Raw genomic sequence first — 17872 nt, 5'->3', positions numbered from 1 at the left:
GTCAAATTTGTCTTAAAAGATTTAAAATATAATCACAATTAAAATACAAATCAAAAAGATATTTGAAAGATTGTTTGCAATGTATAAAAATTGTAAAGAGAAGCCATTTAAATTTAGAATGTTTTTGTATTTTTTTCGATAAAATTTTAGTATTGATCTACCTATATTTATTTAATGCTAAAGAGCATGTAAAGATCAATAATTATATGAGAAAAGCAAAATTTACTCATAATTGATTTCAAAAAATCAGAATTATATGCATAGAGGACTAACATTTAAATGCAATTTAAAATACATCTATTTTACAAAATATTATCAAAACTCTGCTGTTGTAGATTTTTAAATTTTATCATGGTATGCAGTGGTTTGAAATTGGTTCAGCTTTGTGTTTTTGTTGCTGTTGTTTGTTTATTTAAAAATTAGATTTAAGAACAGTGTGAATAGTTAATTTAAAATTTATCCAAAGATGATGATTATTTATATTTATATATAAATTTAAGTAGCATATATATATTTCTGAAACATACAGAAGTAGACATATCTTTCATACATAGAACTTTTGTTTAAAGCAGTTTTTCATCATTTCATTATCCAGAAAATTCTGTTTTGAATGACTGATTATGCCTTTATATGATTTATAATGAAGAAAATTGTTACAAAAACTATTTCATACCAAGGTTTTTAATGCTTCCTAAAATAAATGGTCAACTAAATTTTCCATTATATATATATATATATATATATATATATATATATATATATATATATATATATATATATATAATTGTTAGTTAATCACACTAGGTCAAGAATAGTACTAATAAATAAGAAAAGTTAAACATGTTAATTAAAATTACTTTTAATATATCACTTGAAGTAGAATAACCAACTCCCTATATCTAAACTTTTCTGAAACACTTTCAGATCAAAAGGGTTCACATTTATGTTTTACTTGGATGAAAAATTCCAATAGCCACAACTTATTATAATAATAATAATAATATATGTAATGTATAACTGAATTAAGTCAAATGCACAGTTTAATTTTAAATCTGACACTTGAAATACACTACAAAAAGTATTAAAAAAATGCAAGGAATACTTTAAGCAATAAATTTATTAATCAAATATAGGTTCATCATAGAAACATTTTGTTCATAAACAACCCAGTTATTTTCCCTCTTCATGAAATATGTATTATGTACAAAGATGAAGACATTCCAGTCTTCTGTACAATTCAATAAACTATCTACAGAGATTTTCTTATGATAACTATCTTTACAAATTCTTATAATGATCCACAGGCAATGTCAATAAGCCTTTGGGAAAAAATAAGGTTATATATATATATTCAGAATAATTCACAAAACAACTTTCTGTGAACAAGATATATATTAGCAAAACCAATTTGACATATATATTAAAGATATAATAAATACAATATGTGATGATATAAACAAAGATATTTACACAATAAAAAATACAATAATTTCATAAGCTTTTGATATACAACAAAAAATTTAACAAAGACTGAAATATTGCTTGAATTATATTAACATACAATTATTCGTTGTTAAAAAAATTTGATCTTAGATGTATTTTAAGTGATTTTTTTTAGAATGCAATTAATGCATAATAAATAAATACATTAGCTTTGATATACAGAACTAAGTTTAATATAATTAAAATGAAGATATTTAATACTTTGATCCATTAATTTCCGTTCCTTTTTGGAATTATAAATATTATTTTAGTACAATTCAAAAAGCAAAACAAAAAAATTATACTTTATATAGGGTAAAATATCATTTGCCTTAAACTATACTTTTAAATTACTAATGAAAATTTCTGTAATAAAACGCCAAACTGTCACTATCTGAAATATATATCATAATCAGTGAAGATTTGAATGGAAAGAAGGCAAATATTTGAAAAAAACATAAAGGAAATGTATAGTAATTTGTTTTGATTGATTGACTGGGCGATATGAAAACAAAATGTTAATAAAAAGTAACACCTAACAAAAAAAAAAAACACATAGAAATAAAAAAAAAAAAAGAAGAGGAGATTCAAATACTCTAGGAATTATTGAAATGATATTAATCTAAAATATAATGTGCTATACAAAAACGTAGCATTCTTAACATAAATATATTACAATTTAGTTGGTACATTTAACAAAGTATCATAACTTATGCTGACTTAAACTGACACACAAAGCATTTTAAGTTATGAATTTTAAAACTCTTATTTACTAACAAACCTAAACATAACTGAAAAAAAGTGTGTAGTATGGCTCTGAGCATTAGTTAATTTTGGACCTCAGACAAATGCATTTGCTGAAAGGAAAAAAGAGCATGAAATAGAGTGAGATAATATTAATTGTGTATTGCATGTCTTAAAACACTATTTTTCTGCTTCTCATCACTGATATATCTTTAATGCGAACTGTGAAAAATTATGATTCACATTTGTTTGATTCACCTTGAATTTTTTAAACACTCATTTGGTATAATTCATTTCTTGTGCCACTTCTACCAACCAATCAGAGGCAGGCAATACCTGTTTTTCAGCCTTTTTATAATTGCTCAAAGACTGAATTAAGGGTTAAGTAAATTCATAACTTATATATTTCAATATAAATAAATGAAAACAATCTAAAGATCTAATTTCATTAGAAATTTACAGAAGGAAAAAACATAGGACCCAAGATAAAATTGAGTGCTTTTGATATAAAATTTAGGTTAGAGAAATTAATATCTTTCAAGATAATTTAAGTAAATACTAATTAAGTTTTAAGATTATGGAACATTTCTTTTAATTATTTCTAGAGAATTTCATTTTATTTAAAAAAATAAAAATTTAAGTATATTTTCTCTCTACCTTAATATTTAAAATTCAAGGATCAAATTTCCTCCTGCCCTCTTGAAATATTATCAGTGATAGGAATAGTTAAAATAAGCAAACCAAAAAATATATTTTCCTTTCAGTTCGCTTAAAAGAAACCATTCATAAGCCTTCAGTAACGAAAAATATTTGTGAATAATAAAAGCACAGTAAAAATAAAGAGAAAAAGATCATAACTTTCTATAATTATGCATTCAGAAATTTCCTTAACATAACAAAAGAAAGTTGTACAACAAAATTCAAAATACTTACTAAGAATAGACAAAATATACAGATTTTTAACATGAAACTTTAGTACAAACATTATTTTAAAATAGGTTTTCTAGGAACATTTGTTCTATTTACCATTAAGAAGATGGCATGTCAAAAACAAATATTAATTTTTAAAAAATATCAAAACACAAATTCCATAAAGTGAATTCCACAACAAAAAAAAAAAGCATTTTTATTTGTCAGTTTCACAGAATATGCAAATTATCAATCAAACTAAAACCATTTCAATACTGAATATAATAGAAATATTACAACTAATTAATAACCACGCAAAATAAAAAAAAATAAAAAATTTAAAAAAATCTTCCCACAGAGGCTGAACACACATTTGGAAATTACAGATAAAATTATTTCTGAGTTTAAATTTTTTACTTGAAGCCAATGATGTTTATATGAATGTCAGCAACAGAACTAGTGAAAAACTTACAAGACAGGTCTCCCCCCCCCCCTTCCAGAAGTAAAAAAATTGTAATTTTAAAGAAATCCCTTTTGAAGTGATTAAAAAAAAATCAGTTTTCAGTTACCCAGATATAAAATTTACTCTATCAAACATAAGCTTTTCTTTAAATAATAAATTAAATAGTCACAATTTAAAGCAGTCAAATAAAACATGCTCAAATTTCTGATGGATGAGTAAACAATATTTAAAAATGAGAAACTTTGTAAGCTCAGTGCTTGCAATTTTCAACAAACATTATGGCAATGATGTGGGAAAATATATGTAAACTTTCAATAAAGTCACCATAAATATCTCAAATAATTTCACACACAGAAAAAATGAAATACGAATGTTTTAAAAATCCATTCATCACAAAAACTGTTATGAAAAAAATCTCCACATTTTAACTTATCTGGAGAAATATAAAATACCAAAAAATTTTGAAAACATTATTGAAATTTTTTTTTTTTACTAATGATTTTAATTTTATTGGTCCTTGTAGAAGTTTGGGAACAATTGCATCACAGTACACATGCTTTTAAAAAGCATTTTATTTGTTTTTATTCACATCAACTTCTACAATAAAATTAACTGCATAATTCAAGTAACAATGCTAAATTGATATACTGAATAGCAATAGTCACTATATCAATTATCTGTACAAGTGATGAAAAAATAATAAAATCACACATGAATTCATGTTTGTAGAGTTTGTACTAAGTTTTACACAAAAAGAGAAAAACAATCCAGAATTTAAAATCTGAAGAATGATAATGTTTATATGTTTTGAGAACTCTCAACAACATTTTCATTGATTGATAAATCATTATCAGGATCCATATCAACAGTCATAGACAAGTCGCAACTATCTGGTGCTATGTCTTCAGAAATTTCTCCTTCACTTTTGATATCAACAGAAGAAGACTTTTTAGTTAAATGTGTTTTCAAATGCTTAGAAAGATGATCACTCCTCATAAACCTCTTAAGACATTCAGCACACTGGAATCTTTTCTCGCCTATTCGAAGAAAGCATAAAAAATGTTATAACCATTAGTTACATAAAGCATCATAATTCACAACTAATTCATTTTTAAAAATTCTAAAATAGTTCTTAAGATGGAACATGAAGAAACATTTAAGATATGAAAGCCAACATAAATATAGCATTATATAGCATTGAGATGTTTTATAATATTTTCATAAAACAAACCCTAAATTAGAAGTGTTTAGCATAATGTGATAACGAAAACCACAAAACTTGCCCCAAAAAGATTATATTAAGTATACAATCACAATGAAATATCACATATGAAGTTATTTAAACAATATTGAAATATCTCAAATATAAAAATTTTATTGTTTAGATTTAAGAGAAAATTCTAGCCCAGAGCCCCTTAACTACAAGACAGATATAAAAACAAACTTGCAACCTTTCTCTCTCTCTCTCTCTCTCTCTCTTTTTTTTTTTTTTTTGAAAAAGCATTTATACAAATAGCAAAATTGCCAACAATATTAATTTAAACTATAGCAGAAATCCAGCTTTGCAAACAAATCTTCCCAAGCAAAAGCCAATTAACATAGTAGAAAAATCAATTTGGTTGATAAATTCAAATACTGATAATTTAATACAGTGTATACATACACAAAATATAAACATTATTTCTGTCATCATTAAATTAATATCCTATAAGAAATTTCTATCTTTTCTGAAAAACAACCTTCTCCATTAATTATCCAGAATGGATCAGGGAATCTGTTATTTAATTTAGAATTACAATAGTAAGTGTCAGCAAAGATTGATTCAATTTTGTTATAAAATATATATAGCTACTTATATGCTTTATAACACAAGTCTGAAAGCTATGTAATATATAAATATCTATGATAAAGTTTCATTTGTGCTATGCAACTGGATAAAATAAATATCTTTATTTATTATATTATTCTATTATTATTGTGTACAGAAGAGAATAAAAACTGTAAATAAAATTGGTAATTCAAAGCATTTTTCCTCTTCTAAAATGGTTGTGAAAATCTTTTTTAAATATGATCAGTGATAACACAAAAAAAGTTATAGAATGTACTATTATTCAAAACTTATTTTAGCCCTAAGCCCAAGGAAAATAGACTCCTAATGTTTGGTTTCCGTAGATTTGTAAATCTAAAGTATAAAGTAAATAGACAAATCCTTACACTTTTAAGTTCAACATAATAAAAATAGTTCTTTTTTAGATTATAAAAGTTTATTGCCTAGACATGTATTTAGTTTTGTAAATTCTAATATCATAAACTGAGTTTGTAACAAGACCAATTCTCAGTGGGTGCCTCTTTGACTGCAGGGTTAATGTGAAAACATATCTATCTGTAAAACCTGCATGTAAATCCTTGAAAATGCACACATTATGTTTCCAGAAACATGAAGGATTGAATTATTGTAAAAAATAAACATGATTCAAATAATTATTGTTGTCACTTTTTTATCTCTAAATAAGATCTCATATAAGCAAAACCCTATTTGCATAACAAAAATCACCAATATTATTAGATTTAAAAATTTTTTACATACAATTGCTTTATAGTTTTGATATTTGGAATATTAAATCCATAACAATATTTAACTCTCACTGAACAGAAATGACTGAATTGTTATGTTGTTAAAAAATTAATTTTTAATTAATGACTAAATTTTTAATGACAGTAAGTGGTGCTCGGGGAATATTTTGATACTTTATTGTGATATTTGTGATACTAATAGCAAATACCATCTGTTATTTTTTCATCTCATTAACAGATTTAGCTTTAATCAATAAGAAAAATGCACTTTTTTTTATTTTAGACACACATTTAAAATATGTGTCATCTATAACTCACTAATTCAATCCTCATTATGCAGCTACTATCAATTCACTCTTAATGTTTAGGGACTAATTGTATTGTATATTTAATTATAAAGAAAACTTTCAGATTAGAATTCAGATTCAGATAATGTTAAAATTTTTAACTTACTTCCCATAATGGTCATTTTAAGCTAAAATATTGATCTTAAATTACGAAAAGCTTTATTGCTTGTCTTTTGTGTACAATATCTTAAAACTGTTGAAATTATAAAATTCCATTAGCAAACAAAATTATATTTCAATTGAATGAAATTTCTTCTTTTATTACCTGTGTGTGTTCTTCTGTGACGCTGTAATTCATCAGAACGTGTAAATCTTTTACCACAAAACATCCAACTGCAAACAAAAGGCCTTTCTCCAGTGTGCCATCGTAAATGAGCTCTCAAGTGAGATGTTTTGCCATACACCTTATTGCATCCAGGTACATGGCAGATATGTTGCTTCTTTTTTGATTCACTGTTCCTAAAAAGATTTCGGCTGTAAAAATAAAGTTCCACTCCACATTGTTATCAGTGCATTTCAAATTATGTTTGGAATTTAAAAATAATAATAGAGCCAGGCAATTATTTTAAAGGTATTGCTGTTGATAAACTGATCAACTTCAATAAAAATAAAAGCAACTATTAAGTTGAAGTGTTTTTAGATCTGCAGTAATTAATCAATTTGAGTTTTTTTTAAATTTGAGGATTTTGTTTTTCTTTTAAAATAAGTCCTTTTCCCACAACAAATAAAAATAATCACAAACTTCAAATTTTTATTTTACATATATTATTCACCCATTTAAATCTGCTGATAAGAATAGCAAAACATTATCATAAGAATTAATCATAAAATAAACAGAAATAAAGAATCATCATTTATTTTTGATGAATCTATTTTTTGAATACATCATTTATTTTTGGATAAAGTTATACTAACATAACATTTTAATATTAATATTTAAAATATTCACAATGAGGCATTAACTTTCCTTTCAAAATGAATGAATCAAATACTCTTAAATATCAATTAGTTATCATTTTAATATTTATCTAAAATTGATTTTAAAGAATATATGTATTATATTTAGAATATAATAATTTTAAATATATGTATATTTAAAATGTTAACATATAGGTAGGTGCAAGGGCTTATAAAAATCTGCAGCGATTTAGAAAAAAAAGAAAGACAAGTCAGAGGGGTAGATGGCGTGGGAAAGGATGGAATTAAATAACTATGATTAAGATATTTAGAGAAATACAACTCTTTAATTTCTTAATTTCTACAATAACCTCAAACTAATGAAGTAAAATGAGGTGTTGCTAATTGGAAGATAATCCAATAATAATGAAAATTTGTCGTATTAGTGAATCAACAGTTAATAGCTCTAAATAAATAATAATAAAACAGTACTAAAATTATTTTTTAAACAAATTTTGTGTTTCAATTCAAATGTGTTTCAATTATATTTAATATAATTGAAACACATTTAAAATGAATTAAAAATAAATGAACTTTTCAGAAAGAGTCAAATCCAATGCGAGACACTAAATCCAGATATACGTTCTCTCAAACGGACAAATAATAATTAAATGGCAATATTAATGGGTCTCAATCCCATTAATATTGCCAATAATAGCTTCATGTTAGATCAATTCGGATTAAACATGGAATCTCAAACCCAGTCTTTTTGCAAAATAAAAACAGGTTTTAATAGAAATGGAGTGATTTTTTTAATTAATCGCTTGATTTCTGGACAGCAACAAGGAATATAAAAGAATCAATATTTCGAGATAATCTTACAATTTCATATAAATGAAAAAATATAAGTCACCAAAATCTTCCAATATAAATATTTTTTAAATTCAAAATATGGATAGTATCACAAAATACAGTGAAATTTTGAGATATTAACTTATAAACATTCAATGTGACTGTGGGAGTACATAAAATGTATCCAATCAATATTCAAATTCTTCCCATTATAGCTGGAACTTGTCTGGCGATGCTTAATTCATAGTAATAACGAATGAGTTTTGAACAAATACTGATTTATTCATAAAATTGAAACATAAGTGCAAGCTTTAGCAAAGTTCTATCCCTCCTCCCCCCAAAAAAAAGTTTAATTAGTTTTATTAATAACCTTTTTTGAAGCAATAAGATGACCATGGTCAAAAGACAAGGTTAACACATGAATCATGATTACTTCTCAAAAGTTCCATGCTACATGTATTAGATTTGCAAATGTGGCAGACTTTTAATGATATCAGGTTTCAAACGAGGAACCTTCTAACTCAGAAGCTGAAATTTTAGCATCGAACCATTGCATCTAAACAGAGAAATAAGTTGGTAATAATTCAAGTACTTAGTCTAAATTACTTAAAGTACCAGATTTAACTACAGATAACAAATAGCAACTAATAAAATCAATACTCCATCTCAGCACACCCAAAAAAAATCCTTAGACAAAAGGAACAATTTGATTGTACAAATTGATTTCCTTTTTTTATTGATATTTATGCTGTCTGCCTGTTATCAAAAGTTGTGGTGTTAGCATTTAGTTGGCTATAGCATATTAAACAAAAACTTTTTATACATCATGAATTTTTACTAATTTTCTAAGGATTTATACAAAATATACAATTTATTTTGTATAAATCCAATCGACTTTCACAGGATTTCAAAAACCACATAAGGTAAAAAAAGACTTTATTAAACTAAAAACAATTAAATTAACTAAACCTTTATTACCTCCCATCTGAATCTCTGCAATTAGGACAAGTACAAGCAACTCTTCTCATTCTTCTTCCAGATCCAATATCAGTATTGGAAGAAGGTGATTCAGTAGATGTGGCGGTTGTAGAAGTGGCAGCTTGATTCTGTGAAGCTGAAGTTGGTTGCTGAGTAGAATTTACAGGTGCATTTGTCGCTGTTGCAACAACTTGCCACTTTGACGGGTCATTTGGATCTTGTTGTAATTGCTGTGCTATATATTTTTTAAAACATTATTATTCAATATAAATATTAATAATAAATTTTTAAAATAATTTTTTTAATTTTTTTTTTTTTTTTTTTTTTTGCAATATATATTAAAAAAAATTTTTCAAGATGCAATTTTATAATTAAAACAAAAAAAAATTTTATCATCTTTTAAATATTAATAAAACTCAACACTGAAAAAATCATTGCTTATTTTTATAACTTATAAATTTGTTATAAATAATTTTAAAAAAGCCTGGTATTAATAAAAGATTAATTGGCATTGCAAATTTTTATTAGATTTTTGAGAATAATGCAAACCAATAGTACTTTTTTCAATGAAACATACTATTTATTACTTAATATCTAATTTCTTAAAATAATACAACAGTAGTTGCTTAGGTATCTGAATCATTCAAAGAATAATCAGAATCGACATTAAGGTAGTGAAAATTAAAAAGGGAGAAATTTCTCTTGTGCTTATTTTAAGAATAAAATATAAATCAACTCTATAAATTTTATAAGATCTTTTTTTATTCCCACAATCAAAACAAAAAGACAAAGCTCGGTACTTTATTGATTATCAAGCAGTTTAAAGCAATTATTTTCAATTTACATTCAATTTAGGATCTCATAAAAGCTATTAGCAAAGTTTATATTTAAATTTTACATATGTTTAATGCATAATCCATATAAGAAAAGTAAATCTGGCATATAAATTTGATAACATTTATTATATGGACTTTACTCTTCACTGCATGGACAAAAGTTTTGACACTTAAAATTAGAAGAAGAAAAAAAATAACTGACAGCAAAGTCTACAATATTCTTTAAAGATTTTCTAAACTAGTTTGTTTAAAAAAAAAATTAATATAAAAATAGATTTTAACATATTTTTTACTCATTGTTTCCTTACACAATATAATTTAGCATTTTCTTTCTAAATGTAATATTTCTAAGTTCAATTTAAAGCTTCCTTCACATTTAAAAAGAAACTTTCCGAGAAACATAAACTCCGGGAAATCTCAATGGTGCAATGAACAATTTATAAACTTACTTATAATCTGTGTTCCAGGATGAACAGCCTGAATGGGACTCAGAGGTGCCATTTGTTGTTGATGTGTTGCTGATGGAACAGCATTTGCTGCAATAACATTGGCTCCTAAGCCAAGACTTTGTAGTGTTTGGGCATTTGCAATAATTTGCTGAGTTTGACCTCCCTGCACTTGGACCCCTTGTAATCCAGCTATAGGTAAACCCTGTACCTGAATTACATTAGCAGGCCTGAGACCAGTGAGGTTTTGAACGCTGATTGGAGAGTTAGGCCACCATGCTGCTCCACCTCCATTAGTAATTATCTGACTAATTTGACCTTGAACAACTTGACCATTTGGTAGCTGAAAACTAGTTAGTTGCATTGGCTGTTGCTGTTGTTGTTGCTGTGCAGCATTTCCAGAGGAGACAGCAGTAGTTTGAATAGCTTGCCCTTGACTGGAATTTGTAACTTCTGATGATGAGTTGACAGATGTCCCACTTGATGTTGTCCATGTCGTAGAAGTAGCAGCTTGAGAGCTGGCCTGAGACATGTGAACAGGAGTAGCAACTTGCAGTTGCTGGATTTGACCTTGCTGGCCAGTAAGCTGAAAGTAATAAAAATTTAATCATTAAATTCTCATTTAAAAATTAGAAATAACAAATTTCTCATTTAGATATTTTTCTATATAATCCTTATGACTTTAATTTTCTATGCAAGTTCAAGAAAATAACAATAATTAAATATTACTTAAAAACATAAAAGTAAATTGGGAATAAATTCTTAACTAAAACTATAAATGACAATGAAATCCAAGATTTGTTGAATATATTACTAAATAAAAACTTATATAACCTACATAAGATAATAGATTAAAAAACTGTTTGAGATAAAACTAGTGAATTTACTATTTATTTCTGATATTTCTGGTTTATTAACAATAAGATTTTGTAAGAGTCAAAACTAAGTTTTGCATCTGCAGTTAATGAGCAAAATAAATAAATAAATAAAAAATCAGCAAAATAATCATACGCTAATACCTAAATATATTTTCATCTGAGAAAGGAGAATAATTTGTCTTACACAATATACAAAGCAATAAAAAAATGCAATATCTGATTACAATCATCACTATTTATATATTGGTACAGATCATTAGTACATTTTATTTTTGCACTAAATGATAGAATAGTTAATTCTATATTATATAATATTTTTATTGAAGCTACCATTAAATTTTATAATTAATTATCATCTGGAGACAAATGCCTGTTTCGCTACTTCTTTATCCTGTATCAGGTAACAGAAATTTTTTTAGCAAAATTTCACATATTAAATTTAATTAAACAAATTTTAATCAGTTATTAATTGTTAATAAAACTACAGAGATAGGATTTTATGCTTTAAAATTCGTCCAAAAATATGGCTTATATATTTTAAGTCGTTTAGAAAAATACTGCTTCTGTTTTTTGCAATCGCAAGATCAACATTTTTTTAGTAAATGTTCAAATATTTTGCAATCAGTTTTTGAATATATATATTTCTGTAAGGACTACATTGGACAATTTACACGTCATGTCCCAGATATTTTACATAATTTTGTAGGCTACATTTTTATAAATCAATACATAGAAGGGCATATTAAGTCATTATACCAGATTTGCATTATAACAGTATAGTATAACATATAAACATTCATTTACTTAAACATTCATTCATTTGCAGTAAACTTTACTGCAAAAGAATCTGCATCTGTTTGCAAATTTTGTGCATGGTTATTGAAAATAAATCAGATGCTGAAGGACTAATATGTAAAATTAAACTAAAGAGTTTCTGAAAGATATCAGAATCCCGAATTATCAAATTTGTGAATTTAAATTTATTTTTTATTTCAATTAAAATTATCCAGATATTCAAAAATATCAAAATCAATTGATCGGATTGTAAACACATTGCAGTAGTCAGTTTTGTTTTTAAATTTTGATTTTTACATCAAAAATGATGAGAAAAGGTATTGTAATCATCATCAAAAAAAAAAAAAATGAATTGGCAGATTTAAACCAATGCTTACATTTTATACTTCTGAAATATCCATTCTGGGAATAATGTTAATTTGGTTATCTGCGAATTTTAATTAAAAAAATTTGTAGCACTATACAGATGAAATTTGTTTAGACCTTTATATTAAATTAAAAATTTCTCTCAATTTCGGAAAATTGGTCAATATAAAGTCGATGTTCTTGATAGCTCATATATGTATAATAACTCAAAAAAGTAAAAATGTAGATGAAGAAATTTGGTATATGATCTAAACAGCCTGTTAATTTCTTTATTCTCAAATATAGGAAACTCTCTCTAATCCAATATATATGAGACCAAATACCTTTTCTAATTACAGAAAGTGTCTAAACTCTAGGGAGTCGTATAAATATCAATGTATTATACAATAATACTATTTTCTATATGTGTGAAATAAGCCAACAATATGTCAAAGAGAAATTACTATATTAAGATGTTGAATAGAAACATGCTAAATAAGCAAATCGTGTCTGAAAAGGTGAAAGCTTCGTTAAATTTTAAGGAGAAATAATGGCTCATCACCAAATAACATATTTTAATAGGTATACCAAATTTCTTGTGTAGAGTCGACCATCCCGTAAACACTGAATGAGGCAATATCGACAGGATTTGTTGTGGTCGACTAAAGTATAACAGACTATAAGAACTATTAGAGAAACAATAAGACTCAAAAATGCAATGACCAAGATAAATGAAATTCAGTACTTAATTAGATCTAAATTGGTACTTATAATATTAACGGCATGGCAATGGTAAAATTTAGTATTAATCACATGCCATAGCCAAATTTTAGTCACAAATGAACTTATTTATATTTAATCTCTTTTTTTTTTTATAACTGATTGTTGACATGCAATTAAAACATAAATACCCAAAAACTGTCGAAAAAAATTGTAAATATTCAATTGTGGACCTAGCTGATCAAAATGAAATTACTAAAATTTTCGTTGTACTAAGAAATACAAAATGCATCAAATTTGTATAAAACAATGTCACCAGGAGAATGTTTCCACTTTTTATGACGAGGTGACCAACTGAATTGAAATTCTAATACATTTTCAATGCTGTTTATTTACCATAGATGCTGGATTAATTTATAATTATTCTTAATTTTATTTTAAAAACTTTTCGATAAAAAAGTATGCACATACAAATACAAGACAGTACGTTTATCAACTATACCAAACCATGTCAAAAAGAAAGCATGCCAAATGTTAAGAATACAACTAGTTTACTGAATTTGGAAATTTTTTGCCATTAAAAATATACAATTTGACAAATGCATTTTTAGTTTAGTTTAATTAGAATAAAAATAAACAATGTTTTAAAATAAAAATAAATATCCAAAAACAAAAGCGAAATTAAAATAAACTTAAGATTTCTTCCACACATTCACAAACATTATAGACATTAAAAGAAAAATAATGAGAGGAATAAATGAGGTGCAATTATTAATTTTTGAAGTACACTAAATTTAACTTTATAGGAAGAACCATATCAAAAATAATCTTTCGCGATACATACGTACAATCAGAAAAAAATACATAAGAATTTTAATGCATATATAAATTCTGAGAATACACTCAAAATGAAAAAAATTCTTACCTGAGCGAGTGGACCCATCTGTGAAGCAAGTTGTGACAACATGTGAGCTGGAACATTTAGAGTTATAGGTTGCGCTTGAGATTGTAAAACATTAGCTCCTGGAACACCTTGTACAGTCTGAATTGGAACATGAATAGTCTGTAACACAGTATGTCCATTCGCAGTTGATATAGGCACTTGAACGGGAATAGTTTGTTGAATAGGCATAGGTAACTGCAAGGCTTGTACCACATTACCTTGTCGGATTGTAACATTTTGTCCACCAATCTGCGTAACAGCACCAGTCATTCCTTGGAGCACTGCTTGTGTTCCATTCTGGACGGATGTGGATGCTGGAACACCTTGAGCTCTAAGAAAAGTCTGGCCGCCTGGAGCTTGAATTATTTGATTGCCAGAAATCTGGAATGCCTGTGGCACAGCTGGTATGTATATTGCATCTTGTCCATCAATTTGCACATTTTGGACTTGCTGAGCTGGTATAACATTGTAGGTAATATTACCTGGATTTCCCGCCACAAGTTGTGTACCTTGTGGAAAAACTTGACCGTTGACTGATGCCACATTTTGTGCAGTGGCTACGGTGGGAATGCTTTTAAGTGCAGCCACGTTGCCTGAGACATGAACATTTGTGGCCGCGGCTGTCTGTTGGTTGACACCCGTGACCTGTGTGACTGTGCCGTCTGGATTCAGGACTCCGACTGTCTGTGACTGGAAGGGGACTAGGTGGGCTCCGGTGGCCGTGGCGATGATTTCTCCGGACTGAATCACTTGATTGGGACCCACTACTTTGACAGGGGACGCACCCTGGGAACCACCCTCGTCCGTTGGTGACCCGATCTTGCTGCAAGTAGCGGCCAGGAGCGCCAACGGGGACGGTTGGATGTCCTACATAGGCGGGGTCAAAAGAAGAAAGGGGTGTGAAAATGGGAATGGCATAAGATCGCCATCTTGGTTTACTAAGCAATAGGTGGAGCGTTTACAAGCACTTTTTTAGCAATAAAATGCTTACCTGCGAGTTGCTAGTAGGAACGACGTATTCTTGCTGCTGTTTACGTGACGCCACACTGGTCATTTCACTTTAAAACATCAGAATATCGGGAATCGCTACTGCAGACATGGAGCTGCAATGGCGACTGACGACCTACCCGCGGAAGAATATTTCTGGGGAAAACGTGTCAGGTAGTACTGCCCTCAGGGAGGAAACGATTACGCTAGTGTAAAGAGTTCGACTAGTTTCCTATGATCACGTTAATTTCACTTTTAGCTTATATAAGATTAGAGATAATTTTAGACTTTAAAATGATATTTTAAATTCTAATTTAATCTGTCTGTAATATTTCAACTCCATTTTTAATATATGGAACGTGGGAAATTTCAGGGAGGTACACGTACTGATCGGGGAGCGCCAATGCAGTAGGCGTGTACGTACAGGCGGGTCACAAAGAATTTCTAACACAAACAACACCGCCCAACCACATTGAAAAAAGGGGAAAAAATGATCGTTTCGACTTCAAGTTCAATTTTAAGCGCTAAATAATTGTCGCTCAACTTCTTGAAAAATTGTTTCATCAAAACGATGTATTTCAAATGTACTTTTCATTGCACTAACTCGGAACGAAATAGATTGTTTTCATGATAGGAGTTATAATAAATAGTTCTAAAAATAAATATCTTATTATTTACTAGCTTTTTGTTTTTATTTCGAGCCTTATAAAAGACGCATACTCTTTTGTTATTTTTTAAGTTCTATAAAACTAATAATCATTCATTACCATTTCTGTCCTTTTCTAATGCTTCATTTCATTTAAATTAGGCAGAATTATTCATGGAGGGGAAAACGGGCCATTTATGTCAAGGAAACCGGTTCGACTGCTACGCAGATATGATAGCAGGATTCTGTTCTGAATTTAGTATGCAACTTTTCATAAATAAATGAACTAATAAAACCCCCTGCAAGCTAGAATAGACTATTGCAACTTTTAGATACTAATTTATTTATTATTTTTTAAAAAATATTTCAATTTTTAAATTGTTTTATCTCATTTTTAAAGATGAGATGTTTAATTTTATGCCATATTTGATTTTATTTAAACCAAATTTTATTGTTTAAATAATTATTTTATAAGAATGAACCGAAATATGTACCTATAATTTTTGCTGATCATTTGCAAATGTTGAAAGAATAATAATAATTTTTAAAAAACATTGATCTCAGGCTGATTACAAATTATTCTTTTTTATTTATTTATTTAATTATTTCCTCATTTGTTGAAAGAAATCAAGAATATTTAGGAATAAAAACTATAAATTAATTTATAAAATAAACTGCATACATTAATTTAACAAATTTTATTAATTTTTTTTTTGTGTTGAAATCATTAGCAAAGACATTTCTAAGTATATGATTAGTACATTAAGGCTGATAAATGTTCGAAAGAGTCCTAATCTCATCTTTTTTTTTACCGAACAAATTTAGGAATATCATGCATATGATAGATAAAAAAAAGAATTAATAAGAATTCTGAACACTCAGACCATAAACATAGAAAAACATTTATTGAAAATAGACAAATTAAATGTTAAAAAAAAAAAAAAAAAAAAAAAAAAAACTCTAATTACAATATTTAACAGCTTGTTAAAGCTAATAAAAAATAACAAATTAGTTTATCTAATATTCTAACGAGGCGGAAATATATTATTTAAGTGTAACATCAAAATTCTTAAAATGATGAAAATAATTTTTTTAAATGTTTGTTGAAGAGTATTTTTACTAGCTTATGCTAAACTGTTTGTTGTTGCAATTAATATATGTAAAAAGAAAATTTTATTATTACTGTTTAGGAGTCTACTTTCCATAACCTTGCTCTTAATTAATTTAAATTCATAATTTACTTTCCCCAGATAATCATCTGTTGCAAGATTCGCTTATCAAGCTACTTGATGAATTCAGCGATAATCAGCGAAATCCAGTGTCATTAATTAATCGAATTCTGTTTGATTTCACATTATCTGAATGTAAGTGCCATTGTTCTTTAATCTAAATATAAAAGGAGATTTAGCTGAAAACTTACGAAATTTAATTGAAGAGATTTTAAATCATGACTTTGGTTACCAATCCATCCATCCTTGTAAACTTGAAATCTCATGACTAAACTTTTGCAATTTTCAGCCGTGATTTTCATTTTTATTTCAAAGTTAAATAAAAGAGCCTCCAGTTTATAAAATTAAATTAAATATTTGAATGTTACAGTAAAAATCATTTTTCACGGGAATATACCAAATAATTTCATTCAAGTGACGTCACAATCACATGATCAACATAACTGCACATTGTCTTATCTTAAAATGTGAATGCCTTATTTTCCTGCAAGCTGGACTCCAAAATTTGATTACCACAACGCTCTTAATTTGAATATATTCCATTGCAAATTATTCTTATTTTCTTTTTAAAAATTATATTCTTACAATTTTATTCCGTCTGTATGTCTATACTCTGAATTTCTAGTGAAATCAGAATCTTAGTGAAATTCTCATAAGTATTCTTTTATATATATATATATATATATATATATATATATATTTCAATGACAGTATGCAAAATTATTGTGTTTGCTCTTTTCAGTTGTCTTTTTGGAATAAATATATGTGTATTACACGTTGTAAAAATACGAAATATCTTCA

General features: G+C 27.2%; 1 protein-coding gene across 2 annotated transcripts; it reads right to left on the bottom strand.

The window, feature by feature from the left end:
- Positions 1–1136: 1136 nt before the first annotated feature.
- On the bottom strand, positions 1137–15736 carry LOC129971657 (transcription factor Sp4-like). 2 transcript variants are annotated; one of them, XM_056085625.1, is made up of 6 exons: positions 15201–15736; positions 14192–15076; positions 10532–11114; positions 9247–9481; positions 6785–6993; positions 1137–4635 (listed from the first exon to the last, which is right to left on the bottom strand). In XM_056085625.1, exons 1-6 carry the CDS (start codon positions 15261–15263, stop codon positions 4397–4399), a joined length of 2214 nt encoding a protein of 737 aa, XP_055941600.1. In that variant the 5' UTR covers positions 15264–15736; the 3' UTR covers positions 1137–4396. The 2 variants fall into 2 exon arrangements, with proteins under 2 accessions (XP_055941600.1, XP_055941601.1); XM_056085626.1 differs by having other exon boundaries at positions 6785–6978; positions 15201–15733.
- Positions 15737–17872: the final 2136 nt, after the last annotated feature.

This window comes from Argiope bruennichi, chromosome 6 (assembly GCF_947563725.1).
Source record: "Argiope bruennichi chromosome 6, qqArgBrue1.1, whole genome shotgun sequence".
NCBI classification, from domain to species: Eukaryota; Metazoa; Arthropoda; class Arachnida; order Araneae; family Araneidae; genus Argiope; species Argiope bruennichi.
This window is presented reverse-complemented; position numbering and strand designations above follow the sequence as displayed.